Below are 20,211 nucleotides of genomic sequence, written 5' to 3' on the forward strand. Positions count from 1 at the left end.
CATTGTTTGTTTCATCTTTTTGAAAGACGGGGAAGGATTGAGAGGTGTCAGATTTGGTTGTTAGGAATAAATGTGTTGTTGATTTTTTTCTGTGTCTTTCAATGGTAGATTGAGATTGAATATACTATTAATAGTTCATTTGTGTGATTCTGGATCCTGTGGTTGAAGTCATGCTTTTTCTGTATCAGTATTTTAAACTCCATCCATCCATCCATCCATCCATCCATCCATCCATCCATCCATCCATCCACCCATCCACCCATCCACCCATCCATCCACCCATCCACCCATCCACCCATCCATCCATCCATCCATCCACCCATCCATCCATCCATCCATCCATCCGTCCATCTGTCTCTGTGTACAGCCCATCTTCTCTTCTCTGTGTCAGACTCCAGGGGTCAGCTGCCTCTTGATACCTACATTTGTATTTTTCATAAGCATCTGATACCAGCCAGAGAGGAGCCTCTTACTTGTTACCCCTGAAATTGGTTTCTCCCCAAATCCTGTGTCTTAATAAACATGTCAAACCCCCATCCACTCAGTTGTTCATGCCACAGACCCAGGATGCCTCTTTGATGCCTTCTTCCATGTATAAGGGATCCATCTTTTTATCCTGATGATTCTGTCTCCAAAATAGGTCTTGAATTCCTCACCTTCTCTCCCCCTCTGGGCTATGGGAGTTGTTTCCTGTTGGTCTTCCTGTTTCCTCACATGTTCATCCTTCACACACCTGCTGGAGTGATTTTGTAAAAACATAAATCTGATGTTATTCTTTTTCAAACTCCCCAGTGGCTTCTCATTAGAATCGGATGGAATTGCAAATCCTTAACATGGCTTGCAGGGCTTCGCCTGATCTGGCTTCTGTTCACTGTCTCCAGCTTTGGGCCCTTGGCCTCTTGCTCATTTTGACTTTTCAGTGCCTGGGACACCCAAAGTCTTTCCTCTTAGGCCTTCTGCAGCTGCAGTTGCCTCTTGTCTCCCTTCTCTGCCCAGCTGACTCCTGCACCTTTAGGTCTCAGCTAAACTAGTTTCTCTCTGGTGTTCCCTCCTTGAGCCTTTTCTTCTGTCTTGCACAACATTTACTGTTATTTATCATGGTATATTGCACTTGTTTGACCTGTTCTTTGCTAGATGGTAAACTTAACAAAGTCAGGGATTATGTCAGGTTTTTTCCTGCTTGACAAGTAATTGGCACAAATAAATATTACCTAATGAATGAACAAATTCTGTATAGAGTTAGCTAATCCTTAAAAATTGCTCAACAAAAGGAGTGAATTGGTCTTTGGGTTTCCTCTTGTAGCAGCACACATGCTACATTCGGTTCTCTCAACAGATGGGTCTGGGTCAGGCTCCAGGGTCTGATAGCTGCCCTCTGCCATGCCTGTGGGATCACGGCCATCCGATCTGACAGCTTGAGGAGCTAATTGACTTGCGGGGGAGACAGATTAAAAATATATTATTATGTAAGCATATAAACATTTCATAGTTACATTTATGTAGCTGTCTAGATACCTGTAAATTTACAGTAAAAGAAATCCGGTGCTCTCCAGAGGAGTGACTGACTTTTATGAGCGCACAGCCCAGGGAGCAGTTCATGGCGCCTCCACGTAGCGGCCTCAGTGAACGCTGAGCTGAGTTCCCGTCCACCCTCCGCCGGCCCTGCTGCTGCACTTGTGTCCTCAGGCACTGCCCCCCTCCCCTCCGCCCTCTCCCCCGCTCCCCTCCGCCCCCCCCCCCCCCCCCCAGCTCCTGCAGGCTCCAGCCTCACGTCCACCCTCCGCCGGCCCTGCTGCTGCAGTGGTGTCCTCAGGCACTGCCCACCTCCCCTCTGCCCTCTCCCCGCCTCCCCAGCTCCTGCAGGCTCCAGCCTCGCAGCTCTGCGTGCACTTAGCTTTCTGAGAGGACCCTGCTGGGTTGTGCCTCGCCTGCCCCTTACGCTTTTGCTGCTCCTGTGTGGAACTTTCCTTCTTCTTCACACGTGAAGGCTTCAGGACTCTGCTCCGCACGTGGCCCTCTGTCTCTCACCGGCCCACAGGGCTGGGCGCTGCACACACTGGCATAGCTGGCGACTCACTCAGCTCTGCTTATTTGCTTGTCTCCTGTTACCTGGTTGTCAACTTCTTACAGGCCTTATTACTTTTTAAATCCCTCTGGTCGGACATGTTGTCAGCACTCAGTTGTTTGCTGAGTGAAAAGGAAGGCTGAACTGGTAGTCTGGGCCATTTCAGTTCAGGCCCAGAGGGTGGGAGGGCGCTCCGTGCTCTAGGGATTCTGCGCGTGAAGGCGCTGAGACCCGAAGGTGTTGCCGTGTCCCAGAGGATGTGGGCTTTCCCACTGACTGCAGCTTGAGTTGCATTGAGGCCGATGGAGAGGGGTGAGTAGGGAGGCCTTGCCCTCCACCCTGTTTCTTCGAGGGGTAGGGGTGGGGCTCTTCTTCCTGAGACTCCCCCTGCCTCCGAAGACCGGGACTCCCCAGGTGGGTGCCAGGTCTAGTCAGGCCCCTGTGCACGGACTGGGCACGTCTTCCCTCTCCCTGGGAGCCTCATCCGCCGCACGGGAGGCACACCTGGTCTGCCTCTGTCCCTCACCGTCGTCTGTCAGTTCCTTGAACTCTTCCTCAGGTGGGGGATGCTTTTCCCTCCACCTGGGACACCCTTTCCCTTCACAGTTCCCTCTGTGACCCCAACCACTCCAGCTCAGATTCCTTGATTGTCTCCTCATGGCGCTGGTCCCTTTCCTCACATCGTAGTGAGTTAACCGTGGGTAAATGTTAGTGCAGTGTGTTTGTATCCCTCGCATGGAGCAGGCATATCGAGTACATGAGTTTATGATAAATCGAGAATATGAAAGTAACAGGTGTCTCTGTCGCTGCAGAGGGGAAGGAGAGGACAGTTAGGCAGCGCTTGAACAGAGATAAGGAGAGCAGCTAGCTGTGCGGGGTCACTGGGAGCTCCCTTTTCTCTCCTGTTTCGAATCTTGTTAGCACCCCTTCCCTCGCCCACAGAGCCGGTAGCGTGGGGATTCAGACACCTTTCTCTCTGATTCTTTCACTTGTCCTCATTGTATCTGAGGAAGAGGCCGCTAGTTCTCCCCGGGGTTCTCTCCACATGCAGTTCTAGAGCTTTAGTTGGACGTGGGGTTTTTGCTCAGATATGCCCTTGTCAGCCAGGTAGGGAAAGTGAGTGCCCCAGTTTATCCATCTTAACACTCGCCGCCCACCCCCGAGACCCCCGCCAGCTCTCCTGGTTCGGACAATAAGCTATATGAGTGTGTCCTCCTTGGCCCCCCTGGTGAAATGGGGCCCTCCTCCTGCCACCACCATCCTCTCCGCTCCTCTGCTTTCCTTCTCTCTTGCTCTCCTCACCAGCTCACGTACTGTCTGTGGTTCACCTGTTGGGCTCGCTTGCTCTCCTGCAGTGAAGTGCACACCTAGGAGGCAAGGGGCCAGTCTGCCCTGGCTCACTGCTGCGTCCGGTGCCTCGTGTGTGGCAGACTGCTGTCGTGAGCAGATGAACGCCTTAATGGAGTGAGTCATCTTGTCTGCCTGCAGCAGTAGAGGTCTAAGTCTCTGGAAGCCAATGAGAAGGGTGATGGAGACTTTTTTGGGAAAATTAAAAAACCGTTGAGTTCTTTCTAGCGCTTTAATGGTTAGTGATACTGATTTTTAAAAATAGTGTTCACAAATCTTTAATTTCAGATTCATCTGTAATTGTTTAAACTGTAAGGAATTTATTGTAAATTCAACAGTTTTCTGTATTTCATAACTTTATCAGTTTTCAGTTAAAGAGAAAAAGCTAATGTTAAAATAATTAGGGACTTCCCTGGAGGTCCAGTGGGTAAGACTCCGCGCTTCCAATGCAGGGGGCCCAGTTTCAATCCCTGGTCAGGCAACTAGATCCTGCATGCATGCTGCAACTAAGACCTGGTGCAGCCTAAATAAATAAATATTTTAAAAAAATTATCACTGAATATTTTTGTTTTGCATTTAAGTAATATTTGTGTAAATTTACGTAATATTATTGACATGTATCTCACATAATTTAGGTTTATGATTAGGTGTATATGTATTATCGTCTTTAACTTCTTTAACTTATGTACATTTGTATTTTTATACCTTTCTTCCTGAAAAGTTGTATAAATTGAGTCATATTTTAAGTATTTTGTAGGAATTTGTTGAAAAGAAATCAATGGCAGTAAATTTTTTCTTTGAGTAAAAAGACAAACTTTAGTTTATTCTGTGGTTCATGTAGCTTTGGTTCATTTTTTTGTTTTCTTATTCTCAGATGTTGGTGAATTTTTTTGTTTTTTGGTTTTTTGCCTGTCTTCACAGTGTTCAGTTGAATTTGCAGACTTACGGGTAGCAAGTTTTACCAGTTACAGCAGTTTTTGGAGTTGTTGTTGTTTTTTCTGTTCTGTTTTGATGGGGCTGTGTTGAAGCTGTAGGTCAATTTGGGAGAATGCCCTGCGAACAGTATTGAGATTGCTGGTGTATCTATCCAATATCGGACACTAGTGTATAGTAGATCTTAGTGTGGTGGTCTGGGCTTTTTTTTGATGCTATTTGGTTTCTAAGTTTAATTTTCCAATTGTTGGCCTAGTATGTAGAAATAGATTATCTTGTTAGCTTATCTTCTGGCCTTACTGTAAATTCACTTATTAGTTCTGGTGGTTTATTTGCACAAGTAGACAGTCCTAAAAAACTATAATCATGTAATCTGTAAATAAAAACTATTTTTCTCTACAATCTTGATATCTTTTGTTTCTTTGTCCTACCTTTTTGCCTACCTCAACTTGGATCTTCATCCCAGGGTTGAGTAGAAATGGCAAGAAGGGATGTCCTTGTCTTGTTCCGACCCTAAGAAGAAAGTGCTCAATGCTAAATAGGATTTAGCTCAGTTTTGTCTTTTTTGTTTTTAAGATATCCTTTATCAAATCAGAAAACTTCCCTTTTAATTCCTGGTTTTCTGAGAGGTTTTTTTTTTTTTTTTTAAATCATTAGAGAGTGTTGAATTTTGTCATGCTCTTTTTCTGTATCTGTTGATGTGATAATATGAATTACATTTTGATTGTTAAACCAACTTTGCATTCCGAAGATGAATCCCACCTGATGGTGATGGGTTATCCGTTACCCTATTTATACATTGCAAGCTTGAAGATGTAGGATCCTGTTTAGGGTGTTTGTGTCTATTTTCATGAGGGACATCGGTCTGTAATTTTTTTTTGTTGTAATCTTTTTGTTAGTTTTTCATATCAAAGTTCTCATAAAACAAGTTAGAAAGTGTTCTCTTATGCATCCGTTTGTATGATATACAGCACAGCCAGAAAAATCCTCTACTGAAAGATGTGTGCGGTCTGTCTTACTGAGAAAACCAAGGGACAAACACAGGATCTGTTAACCAGGGTGAGGCCAGCATGTTGATCTCCCCCGAGGTCTGTTTTGTTAACCGTTTTTTTTTAAGAGAAACAAAATTCTGCCAGAATATCATACCTTAATATTAATTTTTTTTACTGTGAAAATCTTAACTGCTTTGTAAAGTTGACAGAATTTCATTGAGAAGATAATAGTCCTGAACTGTTGACTGTTCTTGTTTCAGCTTTTGTGTAGATTCACGATGGAATGGTATACTGGTGGCATGTTTTCAGTGTAAAAAATGCATAGGTGTTTTATAGGACAAGGTTTAGGGGGGAAATCTAAAGGAACACTGTGCTTAATTTGGTTATTGGATTTAACAATACATTTCAAATATACCAGCTATTATCACGGTAAGAATGGGAATCTGTTGTTTCCTTTTTGGACAAGGATTCATGAAGCTGTTGTGCGGTCATGCAGCAGTGTGACCACTAGGAACAGGGATGATGCTGATTGGGGACAGAGATGGGACTTTTGAAGTATGAGTTAAACGGGAGGGTCTTGCAAGGTTTCCACTTAGAGAACAGTCCAGCTCAGAGCTCTCCTTCTGTAGCAGCTGTCGCCTGCTGCATGCTGACTTGGGTTCAGTGTCTTGCTGAGCCCTGTATGCTTATCCTCTCTATCCTCTCCCCCCATAGGGGAGGTACTGTGACTCCCACTTCACAGAGCCTGGCGCGACTGAGAGCCCCAGAGCTGTAAGCGAGCACCGGCCCTTGCAGTATTTTTCTGGCTGTGTTGTTACCAGAGGACACGTGCTACTCCTTCATCAGGATCTTGCCCAGAGGTCCTGCCTAAGCCCTTCCCTGAGACCAGCTTCTTCTGTCGGATTTCCACTTGTCTTCAGTTACAGCCCTGAGATTATACTGGGCTTCTTCTTTTAAAGGGTTATTTGTGTGATTTAGGTGAGGTTTGAGCTGTTTGTAATCTCCAGGGTCTTGCCCATAGAAAGTAGGTGAGCAGTTTAAGGGAGAGAGAATTCAGTCTTGCTTCTGAGGGCTGTGCCTGACCAGGGCAGCTCTCCACAGCCATCGCTGCTGCAGTGCTCTTGTCATAATTTATTCTCCCCATTGTGGGCTGGCTTCTGCATATATTGTTTTAAAAACTTTACTGTGGAAAATTTCTGGTAAAACGTAGTATGTTGAACGTATTCTTGCACTCAGAACCGGGGATTAAGTGCAATTAGCCATGCTTTCTTTTTCCTTGCTTCCCGGAATCCTGTCAGGAGGTGGAGACGTTCTCTTTTGGAGACGCTGGTCCAAGGGAAAGGCAGGTCCTGACCTTCGGGGATCTCTGGCCGAGTGGCTGCTTCCCTGCTCAGCACAGGGTCCCTGACAGACAACCAGGTTTTTAAAGACAGCCTCTGCTTTCAAGATGGGAGACCAGAACAGAGAAACAAGCAGAAAACAGTCTACAGAGATGAAACAGCAAGAGAAGGAAGCTGAAGGAACACAATAAAAGTCCCAGTGTCAGGTTTCCAGAGTGCTAAGAGGAGATGTCGCCTCTGTGAAAGACAAACAGAATTCTTTTAAAAAGTACATTCAAGAACAAGAAAATTAAAAGTAAGAAAGCAGAAATAAACTCAGCAGCAGCATTGGGAGATAACATGGAAGGTGGCTCAGAACATGGAAAGGAAAGACAAATGGGGGAGAAAAGAAGGAAAGTAGGATGATGAATTCAGAAGGTTCAGTATCCAAATAGTAAAAGTTGCAGAAAGAGAAAAAGGATAAAATCATCAAAAAAATGATGCAAGAACATTTTCTGAACCAAAGGAGAAGGGTTTCTGGATTGAAGCTTCTCAAATGTTGAAGCCCGCCCCTGGGGCCGCCTCTCGGGCTCCCCCCTCACCCCGCCACCGCCGGCGCTGAACTGGTCTCCCTCAGCCCCGCACAGCACGCGCCGCCACTGTGACGTAATGATTCTGTGATGATTTGGGGCTTTTTCTTTACTGCTCTTACTCTAATTGTAATTTTTAAATAGTACTTGTTACAGTTGTAATTAAATAACCACATATGTGAGTGTATGTGTATGTGCGTGTGTGTAGCTCTCTCCTAACTAGGCTGAACGCTCTTCAGGTTAGGATTATATCTTTTTGTAATCCATACTAGTTGGTCGTTGGCTCAATAAATGCCTTTAGAATTAATTACTCCAAGGGAGGTGTGGCCTGCAGGGACAGGCATGAACAAATGGATGAGGCTGGCTGGCTGTGAAAGAGTGGGCAGTAGCAATAACACCTTGCAGCTGGCTCACGGCCGAGGCCAGGACAGCACGGTGGCGACTGCAAGGATGGAGAATGGCCACTCGGTGCTTGTTGCCAGTGTTGCCATGCAGCGGCCCGCCCGCTAGTGACCGCAAACCCGGGGCAGCAGGGCTTGCTGAGCAAGGGCGTGGCCTCTGCAGCTCCCCTGCCTGCTGAGGCCCATGCGCTAGGCCTGTGGCACTGGGCCTTGGGCTTCTCTCTTCCCACATCCGGAAAGCAGGGAAAATAAGGTTGTTATGGGGATTAAATGATTTTTAATCTAAGCGCACGTTTAAGCGCTTAGAATAGTCCTGGCATGGTAAATGCCGCATGAATAATTACTTAAATAAACCCCTGCGAGCCCCCGGTCTAATTCATACCTTCCTGTCTCATGAGCGGCCTTTATGATAATGAGTTCCAAATCAGACAGCCCAAATCAATCTCTGCATATTAGGAAAATCACTCTTTTTGATGCATAGCAGTTTAACACCACATTGGGAGTCCTTGCCATTATGCCGTTTTCATTTTGCACAGTGCCCACCCACCCCCCCAAAAGAGTGGCAGTATTTTCCCGAAGGTAAATTTTCTTCTCCCCCTTAGGAGTACAAAGATTCATTTGTAGCTGAGAAATTATATATGTATTTTAAAAGGCTTCAAAGAACCCAAATCAAAATGTCAAGAGTCATGTGTGTCGTGCCCTGCCCCCTTCCATCCCCAGCCTGAGAGCCTGTGGTGACCCGAGGCTTATTCCCCTTTCCAAAGTAAACGTCCAGAAGGCAGGGCTCCCTGCTTCCCCCGCCCCCCACCGTAACTGGAGGCATGAAGTGCCTCCTTCATCTGGCTTGAGTTCAGGCATTTAGACCTGAGTTGTTCCCAGTAACAAATACCAAGCTGAATTGATCCTTTTACTTCCTGCCCATCCCCCTTCCACCAACAAACAGCATCTGCCCCTCCTGTGTTCCTTATCTCAATGGAAAGGTATCGCTTTCCCACTTTGCTGCCCAAGCCAGAAAAATGGCTGCTGACTGTCCTGAAGTCTTGCATACGTGAGTTGATCAATCCTGTCCTCTTGGATTTTTTATAGCTTTCAAATCTTTCTTCTCCTCAGGCCATTTATCCTGTCTGGATTATAACAGAAACCTTCTGATTGGTCTGGATGGGCTGAATAGCTGCCCAGGTGCATATCTAACATCAGTCAGGCTCTGAACCTGCCTCTACGGCTGGGCCTTGGCCTGCTTCCCTGCGGATGGAATTAAAGGCACGTTGGCTTTGCATTGACTCCCTGGAGCACTCTCACCTACACCAGAGACCTTATCTTTTGTTGGGTATAAGTTTTGATACCCATTCTCAGGATCCCAGCTTGGAACTCACCTTATATCGGAGCTCTGACCACGTCGCGAGTCTGAGCTGGACCTTTTCTTTCCTCGCCATGCCCCTGCCCCCCCAGCACTGTTTTTTTTTTTCCAGTTAATTAATTTATTTTTGGCTGCATTGGGTCTTTGTTGCTGCGCACGGGCTTTCTCTAGTTGTGGCGAGCGGGGGCTACTCTTCGTTGTGGTGCGCGGGGGCTACTCTTCCTTGTGGTGCGCAGGCTTCTCGTCATGGTGGCGTGGCTTGTTGCGGAGCACGGGCTCTAGGCGCGCAGGCTTCAGTAGTTGTGGCACGCGGGCTCATGTGGGCTCAGTAGTTGTGGCGCGCGGGCTCCAGAGCGCAGGCTCAGTACTTGTGGCTCACGGGCCCAGTTGCTCCGCGGCATGTGGGATCTTCCCGGACTAGGGCCCGAACCCATGTCCCCTGCATTGGCAGGCGGATTCTCAACCACTGCACCACCAGGGTAGTCCCCAGCGCTGTGTTCTTAGTGCACTTGTCTGTGGTGGCTTTTCTCATGAGGACCTGTTATCAACGTGTCCTGATTGCCTGTGAGAATGCCTTATACGTACACTTCTCTAATACATTGGGGGGTTGGGGGAGGTTGAATTGATAGGTGGAAAGTAAATGATATACTAAAGAAAATTATAATATAGCTTGGTAGTTTTGATGCAGGTAACCTACCAGACTAAACTTGCATAGGGTTCACGTGGTGATCTGGGTTGGGGTTGGGTAGGTTTGTGCTGGGGCTTGCACACTCCCCGTGGTGCTGTGCTGCGGGTCGGTGGCTCATCCTTGGACTGGCCAGTATCTGGTATGGAGGTGAACTCGTAGACATGCAGCTGTGTGATCTGGGGCAATCGCCTAACCTCTCAGTGCCTCGGTGTCCACTTGTGTAAATGAGGTGACTAACGGAACCTACCGTGCAGGGTTGCTGTGTGGATGAGATGAATCAGATGAGTGAGTGGAACCATCAGAGTGTCATGGCTTTCCTGCTGTTTGAAGGACTCCTCTTGAGTTATTCTTTTCCTAAATAAGCACATCTTTTTGATGCTATATGAGGTACATTTAGATATAAACTTATAAGCACTAAAGTGCTGAAGAAATTATTTAATGTAGGTTTTCTACATTGATTTTGAACACCTGCTTTGATAAATTCTATTTTAATTTATATCTTTAAATATTTAATTGTAAAATAATATTACGGAAAAATACTTTAACCATGTTTCTTTCATCTGGGGGATTTATTGATACACCTAGTAACAAAGAAGTGTTTGCGAAAGTCTATCATGATTAAGGTGTTCAGTAGTAATGAGGAGTCAGCCTGGCTCCGGGGAGATAGTCCTTAGTGTTGCCCTTCCCAGGAGACCTGTGGGGGGTTGTGTCATGTGGCCCAGGTTCACCCAGGCACGCATTCCATCCAGCCACACTGCCATCTGTCCTTTTTCATCATAGTAGCTGCTTATTGAATGACACCAGGAAAGATAGGGAAATAGCCTTCCTCCTATATGGACTCCACCCATGGCCAGTCAGCCCCAGAGAAGTTGCAGAAGTATCCATGACAAGATGTGGTAGATCCACAAGCTTTCTCCCTGAGATTCCCTGTGCAGGAGTGGAATCTGCTTTAGACAGCGTTCTTCCTTTCATTCTTTTATTCATCGTCTACATTTAGTGCTTGCTAGTGTTGTTGGGACTGCAGCAGTGAACAGTTGTGTGTGTACACGCATGCTGAGAAAATGGACTGCTGCACTGAGCTTTAGGATTTTAGGGGCAGAGAATGTTGTTAGGCTGGACTTGATGGGCTCCTTGGTGTTTAGATATACAGTGTACCTGGACTGAAAGAGTTTTTCAGAGCTTCAGTCTCACTCAGTCACAATCCAACCTGGAATATAGAGTGTCTTTCATCTTAGATTTTTATACCTGCCTAACGGAGCTAGTACCACCCACCTCTAACAGTCGTGGTGAAAATGAAATGAAATGAGATCATGTATGTTTGTGCCTTGCATGTAGAGCCACTAAGTAAGTGACAATTTAGATTATTTGTAATGAATGTTGGTACTGGCTGGACTGTTGATCTTAAAGCTGGGGTCCATGTATGAGTTTTAGGGGAAACGAACTTTGCAATCATATACAAAAATTTGTGCTTATTAGTGTTTTTGCATTTTCTGGAGGACATGTCCATGTTTTTCAATAGATTCTTAAAGACATCTGTCATCAGTATGCATACATGTGCATGTGTATGTCCATAGATCATAAATACAGTTAAGAGCTCCTTTCATAGAAGATGATAAATTAATAGTAATTTCATATTTGCAGGCATCACACATTTTACTTGTTTTGCAGAATAGCACGTGTATGTGCAATTAAAAGGGCGGCAGAGGCAGAAATGCAAAAATCAAGAACAGTTGGCATTTATAAAATGTGCCGTGTGAATTGCTTCTTTGCTGGATTTGTAACTGTGGCTCAGGCAATTAATTTTAGCCAGTGCGCTCTGGCATTGCGTGTTGCTTTTGGTTGATCAGTTGTTGGATAAGAGTCTTAAAGATGTGTAACTGAGGTATAGCATCCATACTGTAAAGTGCACAAATCATATGTAGCCCGCTGCAGTTTTTACTGGCACGTTCCATGTCAGTGTTTAGAGTGTTACCAGCTCCCAGCAGCCTCCCTCCTGGCCCCTTGTAGTCAGTATCCCTGAAAAAGAAACCAGACTTGATTTCTATCACCATGACTCGGTTTTGCTTGTTTTTGAATTTTGTGTGTTGTTTAGCCTATCATAACGTCTGTGAGATTCATTCGCGTTGTTGCATGTAGCACTTGCTCATCGTTTTTCATTGCTGTGTGGCTTTCCATTTAAGAATACACCACAGTTTATTTTATTGATGGCTATGTGGGTTTTTCCGGTTTTGAACTATTATGAATAACGCTGCCATGAATATTGCATGTGTCTTTTGGTGAAGATGTGCGTGTGTTTCTCTTCGGCATATACTTAAGAGTGGAATGGCTGGTAATACTGTATATATCTTTTCACCTGTAGTAGAAACAGTTTTCCAGAATGCCTGTATCACATCACACCCCCACCAGCAGTTGTATCAAAGCTCTAGGTTATTCCACATCATTGCCAACAGTTAGCATTGTTTTTAAAAATTTGGAGCCATGGAAAAATGTACTTTAAAAAAATCAATTTTAAAAATTGAGAAAATTTACCATTTTGGAGTGTGCCATTTAGTGGTTTTAATTTTACAGTTGACCTTGAACAACGCTGATCTGAACTGCGCAGGTCCACTTATACACGAAATTTTTTCAGTAAGTATATTGGAAAAATTTTTTGGAGATTTGTGACAATTTGAAGAAATTCACCGATGAATTCTATAGCCTAGAAATATTGAAAAAATTAAGAAAAAGGTATGTCACAAATGCATAAAATATATGTAGATGTACATGTAACATACAACATATGTGTTAATTGTTTGTTATCGGTAAGGCTTCTAGTCAACAGTGGGCTATTATCAGTTAAGTTTTAGGGGAGTCAGAAGTTACACATGGATATTCAAGTATGCGGGGGGTTGGTGCTCCAGTCCCCGCGTTGTTCATCCCCGCGTTGTTCAGTGGGCAACTGTGTACACAAGTTTGTGCAGCCATCACCACTCTTCAACTCCATCCCCCCGAAAAGAAACCTTGTACTTGCTACCGGTCACTCCCCTGCTCCTCTCCCCTCAGCCTCTGGCAACCACTTAACCTACTTCCTGTCTCTCTGGATTTACCTGTTCCGACTGCTCATGTAAATGGAGCCATACAACATGTGGCCTTCTGTATGGCTTCTTTCACTGAGCATAATGTGTTCAAGGTTCATCCATGTTGCATCAGTAGCATTGTCAGTACTTCATTCCTTTTTATGGCTGAATACTGTTCTGTTCTATTCTATGGACGTGCCACATTTTGTTTATCCATTCTTATTACTAAATGTTGTTACTGTTCTGTTGGAATAGAGAAGATGGAAATCATTAAGCAGCATCTTTACATTTGTGTTTTAACATGACCTCTGGTTGATTGGCTCTGATTTATCAAACTTTGCCTTAGAGCACATGATGACTGTCAGGAAAGGCAGCTTCAGTTCCCTGTGGGTGAGTGTGCGTGATGTGCTGAGTTTGAATATACACAAGTAGGTTATGATACTCTGAATGCTCTTAACTTTCCGTTTGAAATACATTTATCTTATCAGCACTTTATTAATTTGGGTTTTGTAAAACAAATATGTTATATTTTGCCATTCCTGATTTCCTTAGGATTTTTTTTAAGTCTCCAAAAATTATTCACCAATGACTTTTACGGTCTCAGTGTTAATTAGAGATGTTAGAAATTAAAGTTGATGTTAAAGACTAATGTTGAATATTATCAGGAATATAACATTAAAAATTTTAGTGATACTTCAAATAAAGTGTCTATTTACATAATTGTCATATTATCTGAAATAAAGAAAACCATATTTTCTGTGAAGATATTAGTTGAATTGTTATACAGGTGGTCCATGTTTTGTATAGTTCCAATATGCACAAATTTCAGTTTCTGTGGTTCAGTTAAAAGTACCAGTTCCTCAACAGAGTGATTGAGAGTTTGGTTACCACGTATGTGAACTATGAGTAATTGCATAAAGTACAAACCCATTTTACAAGTGACTACATAAATAACAGGTGTGAATTATAATCCGTGACCAGTCATGTCACTTCTCTCAAAGTCTCTTGGTGACTGGTCAGTGCGCATCTGTTGTTCAGTTTATACACAGACAGCAGAGTGTGTAGTTGTGTTGCCTCCTTGTTTGCCAGTGATAAATCCATGTGACATTTTACAAAAATAGCTAATCAAAGGAGGAAATTGGCCAAGGAGGATGAAATACAGAATTGAAACAAAAAGTGAGAACACTGGAAGTAAAACTGGGTGTAAGTGAAGATTTGAAAATATTGATAGTAACGTGGTAACTGTGTAACAAAGTGAGCCGGGTCGTAGGTGTGCATGGAGCTGTGGTGTGAACCAGCAACTGTAATCTCATTATTCAGCCAACGGACCAAGGAGTTGTTTCAACTTTTAAAGCCTATAGACAGACTTTGGACAGGCTGTTAATGCTACATTTGGAGATTGATCAAATGAAAAAATTCAGGCATCCTGGCAGGAAGTAACAGAGTGATAGGTGTGCAGTATGGCAGAAACTTTTACTACACTGTGGAAATAACTTTGCAAGATTCTAATTGAACGTAAATGGAGTTACAGAAAAAGTAGCCGACTCTAGGAATGTTGACTTTGCTGTTGAGCCAGACATTCTAGATGTGCAGCCAAAAGAACTTCGTAAAGGTGGTCTCATTGACATAAATGAAGAAAATAGTTGTGACAAAAAAAAGATGTCACTGAAGAAGTGACATGGCAAAAAAGTTCGCATTAGAGGAACTCTCAGAGGTATTTCATGACACTGAAAGTACAGAGGATAAAACGTAAAAGTAAGGTGACCCAAACTTAGGAAGGAATGTGACATTTTGTCAAGGCATTGAAAAGATGCTCACTCTGTATCTTTAGTTTAACAATGAGAAGAAGAAGGCAAACACTTTTCAGATGGCTTTTGGTAGTCATTTTGTGTCTCCCACTCCCACTCGAAGCGAGAACCGCCTCTGCTCACGTTAGTTGAACATATGCTCTGTCAGTTGTCTATTGATGAAAACAAGTCACCCCAGCACTTAGTGGCTTCAGATGACACGAGTTATTCGTTGTGCTCAGACGTGCAGTCTGGGCAGGGCTCAGCAGGGACACCGCGTCTCTTCCTGTGTGGCGTTGGCTGAGGCGGCACGACTGGGAGCCAGTGGGTCTACTCCAGGTGGCTCTGCCCCAGGGCTCGGAAGTTGACGCCGCCCGTCAGCTGGAAGCTTAGCTCAGGCTGTGGTTCTTGGAGCTCAGATCTTGGGTTGCTTGAACTTCTGTACAGCGTGGTGGTCAGGTTTGTGAGTGAGCATCCCAAGAGCGCCATGGGAACCTAGGTTCCTTTCTTTCTTTTTTTGGTGTTGCCTTTTAGGACTTAGCTTAGGATGTATCTTAGCCTAGTCTGAAGCCCACCCAGATTCAAGGGGAAGGAAGGTAGACTCCGCCTCTTGAAAGGAGTATCAAAGTCACACTGGAAGAAGAGAATTGGGCAAGGAGGAGTTCGGAAAATATAAACAGCCACACATTGCTATTATAATATTAAACATTTAAGTAATTTAATGTTAGCTTCTCTGTCTAGTAAAATCACTATAGGACATTTAGGATATTCAGGTTAGATATTTTATGAGAAAATAAACCCAAATCTTGTGTAAAAGAACAAAATTAAGGAGAAAACTTTCACACTAGTCTAGTTTAAGGATTTACTTTAGGGTCATTATCAAGTTCTTAAAAACTCTTCAAACCTGTTGATGTCTTAATTTTTTAAAAAATGTAGCTGTATCAATTTGCATTCTTTGTTTCTTCTCTCATATTCTGGCAAGCATCTCAAGTTCTATTAAAGGGCCGGCTTATTTCAAGCGTAATGAGGTTGCCCTCCTGGTGGGATCTTAGTGTGTACAGTGAATATAAACTAGGCAGCTCCGGAGTAGGGTGCTCGTTGTGGTCCTTGTGCTTTTCTCCCTCTTCTGCATGTGCTGTTTTATGGAGCGTTTATATCGGATTGTGGGCTGAGCCTTGGGGTCAGCGCCAAGGTTTGTCAGTACCTGTTTCCTCACACCTGCCTTGGGACTGCCCTGCCTGTCCCAAGAAGAGAAGAAGTTAGGCACTGAAGTTAGTATGTGAATGAAAGGGAGACCTGAAGCTGCAAGGTCAGCGGCCCCCACTGACAGGCCATCTGCTTTCCCGTTTCCCGTTCCAGCGCACTGGCCTCTTGGTGTACCAGGCAGCCTGGTGCCCGAGCCTGGACTCGGCCAACTGTGGCCAGCAGACTGCGGTTGGTGCTGGAACTGTTAACAGTGTAGGACAGAGTAAGGGTAGAATTTGGCGTAAGCATCTAGAAACCTCTATAGCAACTTGACAGTAATTTTATGTTCATTGACTCTGATGATAGAAGTTTCGTGCTTGGCTTTTATTTTGAAATTTCATTTTTCTAGAAATTCCTCTTTATTGTATTTTACAAAAGTGTTGGTCTGTGACAGGTTGGAAATTAAAACTGGTCCTTTACCGCAGATAGTTGGAAGAGTAGGGGTCTAAACCACTTAAATAAGCCAACTTTAAAAATCTTCTCATTTCCACGTCTTTGATAGTTTTTTGAAAAAGATATTCTGTAGTATGCATAAGTAGCTGATGCCTATGACTGGTTAATCTTGAAAAGTTCTAAAAAATACAACTGGCCACAGATTACAGAGGGCTACAATTACAAAATCCTATAAAAGCCTACCTCTCTGGTAAAGGAGGGGGACGGGCTTTTGTCACTTAGAGACACAGAGAGTTGGCAGCCCCAATTGTGCAGCTTTAGCCATGGGTCAAAAACAAATAGAGAACCACACAAACAACAGAGAATTCTGTTAATTGTTTGGAAACAGAATAGTCAGTGTAGCAGAGAGCAACGCTTGGGACTTTTCACGCCGTAGTGACACCGTCCCGCAAACTGACTAATCCACGGTGTTGTGACCCCGACGCCAGGCTCTCAGAATCTGCACGCCCATCTTGAAGACAGACCGGAGCGCCACCACCAGGGGAGTGGGTGGTGGTTAACTGACACACACACGGAACTGTCCAGAAGGGTCAAGGAGGGCTCGCTGGTGGAGATGTGGCCAGTTTGAGAATTTATAGCACAGATCGGATTTTGACACATTCTGTTTTAGGAAAACTGCTTCGCTCTGGTGGCATTACAGCAATGGTTTATCTTTTAAAGAACGTTTAGGCCTACTTTTTGAAGGTTTATGAAGGATTTTGCCATTGATTCTTAGCCACAGAGGTATATCCAGATTGTGTGTTGTTTCTGGTTTAGCTCCTCCCTTGACATGCTCACTATTATGTGTCCTGCTGACCCTTGAGCAGCGTGGGCCCCAGGGTGCCAGCCCCCTGCGCGGTCGAAAATCTGCGTATAACTTGTGGTCAGCCCCGTGTGTAAGTGTTCCCCTGTATCTGCGGTCCCGCTGCTGGGGATTCAGCCAGCCAGGGATTGTGGGTACTGTAGTGTTTATTTACTGTTGAAACCGGTGTTGTTAAAGGGTCAGTCCAAACCGGTGGGCAGTTCAAACCGGTGTTGTTAAAGGGTCAACTGTAGTGATTTTCCGTCACTTCATCACTAGTATATCATTTCTTCTGACCACTCCGGAGGTGTGGTGTTTCTTTTCAGGAAGCAATTGATAATATATTTATTCATCCTTACCATCTCATTTGGGGAGCGAAAGAGATAACTAAGATGATCAGAAGTACAGTTGATTTTGTTATGATCCAGCAACCTTGCTAAATTCATTTATTAATTCCATTAGTTTATCTATAGATTCTTACAGATTTTCTTCATGCATAGTCACGTAGTCTGTGAGTAATGGCGGTTTTATTCTTTCCTTCATACGCTATGTTTTACCTCCCTGTTTTGCCGGTGGAACCTGGTTAAGACTTCTGGAACACCGTCAAATTAGGGATGGTAATGCTGGGCATTGTTGACTTAGTCCCAGTCTTGGGGGCGGGGCAGGGGGGGAGGGACTCTTTTCCGCCAGTATTAATACTTTCATTAGATTGAGGAAATATTTTCCTATTTCTGTTTTGCTAAGAGTTTTTATTATGAGTGTTTGGTAAACTTTATCAGTTGCTTTTTCTGCATATATTAAGATAACTCTGGTTCTCCTTTCTGAAAATATGGTGAATTACATTGATTGCTTTTTTAAAATTAAGACTTTATTTTTCCTAAAGCAGTTCTAAGTTCACAGCAAAATTCAGGGGAAGGTACAGAGGTTTCCCGCGTACCTCCTGCCCCGGTACATGGTACATGCACAGCCTCCGCACCGTCAGCATCCCCACCAGAGCGGTACGTGTGGTACAGCTGACGAGCCTGCAACGACACATCATAATCACCCGAAGTCCGTCCCTCCCATGGCGGTTCACTCTTGGCGTTGTACGTTCTGTGGGTTTGGACACACGTATAAGGACTCATATCCATCATTATAGTGACATACGGAGTACTTTCAGCGCCCTAGAAACCCTTTGAGGGTTTGAGTTCCTTGTTTGGCTAATAAGTTACTTGAAATACATTGCTTAATTTCCAGACAGTTGGGAATTTGCTAGTTATCTTTTTGTTGGTGTCCAGCTTAATGCTAGACACAACACAGCATACTCTCAGTAATTTTAGTCCTTTGATATTTATTGAATCTTGTGCTTTCACCTAGCACGTGGTCAATTTTAGTAACTATTTCACCTGCAAAGGTGAGTTGCTGTTGGGTGTAGTATGTTATATGTCAGTTAGATCGTTTATTCATCATGCTGTTCAGATCATCTGTATGCTGCCAAAAGGTAAGAGGGTGTATATAATCAGCTGTGCCCCTCGTCCCCTCTGTGTGTCTTCAACTTCCCTCTGCTTTTGGAGGTGCCCACTGGGCTTGGTTTCAGGACTGGTGGCTGTCGTCAAGGGACAAATAGCACCGTGTGTGTGTGTGTGTGTGTGTGTGTGTGTGTGTGTGTGTGTGTGTTAGTGCCTTTTCCTTAGCTCTTCAGGGTCTTGAATGCCCAGAATTGGCAAACGCCCTTTGGGGAAAGGCGGCTGTTGAGGACCTGTTCCTTCTCCATCTGTGTCACCTCCTAGTGTCTTGGGCTCCCCACATCTGGGTTGTTTTCTAATCCGGCTTCTCTGAGTTTTCTCAGTGGGAATTGTGGTCTTGCCCGAGCTATTCCCTCACATTCAAATGGATGTCCTCCTATCACACTTTATTTATTTATTTATTTATTTTTAATGAATTTATTTATTCACCTATTTATTTTTGGCTGCGTTGGGTCTTCGTTGCTGCGCATGGGCTTTCTCTAATTGCGGCAAGCGGGGCTACTCTTCATTGCAGTGCACGGGCTTCTCCTTGCAGTGGCTTCTCTTGTTGCGGAGCACGGGCTCTAGGCGCACGGGCTTCAGTAGTTGTGGCTCGCGGGCTCAGTAGTTGTGGCGCACGGGCTTCAGTAGTTGTGGCTCGCGGGCTCAGTAGTTGTGGCTCACGGGCTCTAGAGCGCAGGCTGAGTAGTTGTGGCGCACGGGCTTAGTTGCTCCGCGGCATGTGGGATCTTCCTGGACCAAGGCTCGAACCTGTGTCCCGTGCATTGGCAGGTGGGTTCTTAACCACAGAGCCACCAGGGGAGTCCCCTATCACACTTTAAAGAACTTAGTCATATGTGCTTTTTGGTTTTGTTTTGTTTTCAGTTGTGACTGAATTTTCAGTGTATGAAGAAAGAACTTGTATTTCACATAAAAGTTTTCAAAAGTAGGCAGCAAAATTAACATATTTGGCTCTCCAGTGAGATTTTCTCACAAATTTAAAGGCTGTGATTTAAAAGGAGGGTGGTGTTAAGTTATGTTGTTTACAGATAACACAGTGATTTTTGATGGAGCTGAGATAGGGTTCCTGGCCTTTTAATAATTTGTTTAACCAGTATTTATTATTCTTCTGTGAATCAGGTACTGCTCTGGGTCTGGGGGTGGCAGGGGGTAGGGGATGGAATACAGTGATTATCTTGGTAGATTAGGTCCCAGTTCTCCTCAGGCTCAACTTCTGCATATAACAAAATAGGGAGAGAATAAAGAACAGTGTTGTTATGTCAGTATCAACAAAACACATTTTAATCAGTAGATTTCAAATATTGTACACTGAAAATTTTTTTTTCCTTTTACAGAATATGACAGATACCTAGCATCTAGCAGAATAATGGCAGCTGCTTACCTTGACCCAAACTTGAATCACACACCGAATTCAAGTACCAAGACTCACCTGGGTACCGGTGTGGAACGTTCCCCTGGGGCCATGGAGCGAGTGTTGAAGGTCTTTCATTATTTTGAAAGCAACAGTGAGCCAACCACTTGGGCCAGTATTATCAGGCATGGAGATGCTACTGACGTCAGGGTAAGTACATTGTCCTAGGACACATCCTCAGTGTATATTTAGGTTAGATGTTAACGGCACATACCAAAAAAAGGCGGAGTAATAATTTTTATTCCCATATTTCAGAGATGTTAACTTTTCTCTATAGCATT

General features: G+C 44.3%; 1 protein-coding gene across 22 annotated transcripts in view; it reads left to right on the forward strand.

Annotated features, from left to right (window-relative positions):
- PTK2 (protein tyrosine kinase 2) overlaps window positions 1-20,211 on the forward strand; it is a 253,329-nt gene that overhangs the window by 65,275 nt on the left and 167,843 nt on the right. For 21 of the 22 annotated variants that reach the window (XM_082364623.1, XM_082364635.1, XM_082364613.1 and 18 more), the window contains one exon: window positions 19,854-20,080. In XM_082364623.1, the coding sequence (XP_082220749.1) occupies window positions 19,886-20,080 (195 nt within the window). In that variant the 5' untranslated portion in view covers window positions 19,854-19,885. Of the gene's footprint in view, window positions 1-19,853; window positions 20,081-20,211 lie in introns of those variants that run through there. The other variant, XM_082364624.1, reaches the window with a different exon arrangement.

Source organism: Balaenoptera borealis (assembly GCF_965194805.1).
Source record: "Balaenoptera borealis genome assembly, chromosome: 17".
NCBI lineage: Eukaryota > Metazoa > Chordata > Mammalia > Artiodactyla > Balaenopteridae > Balaenoptera > Balaenoptera borealis.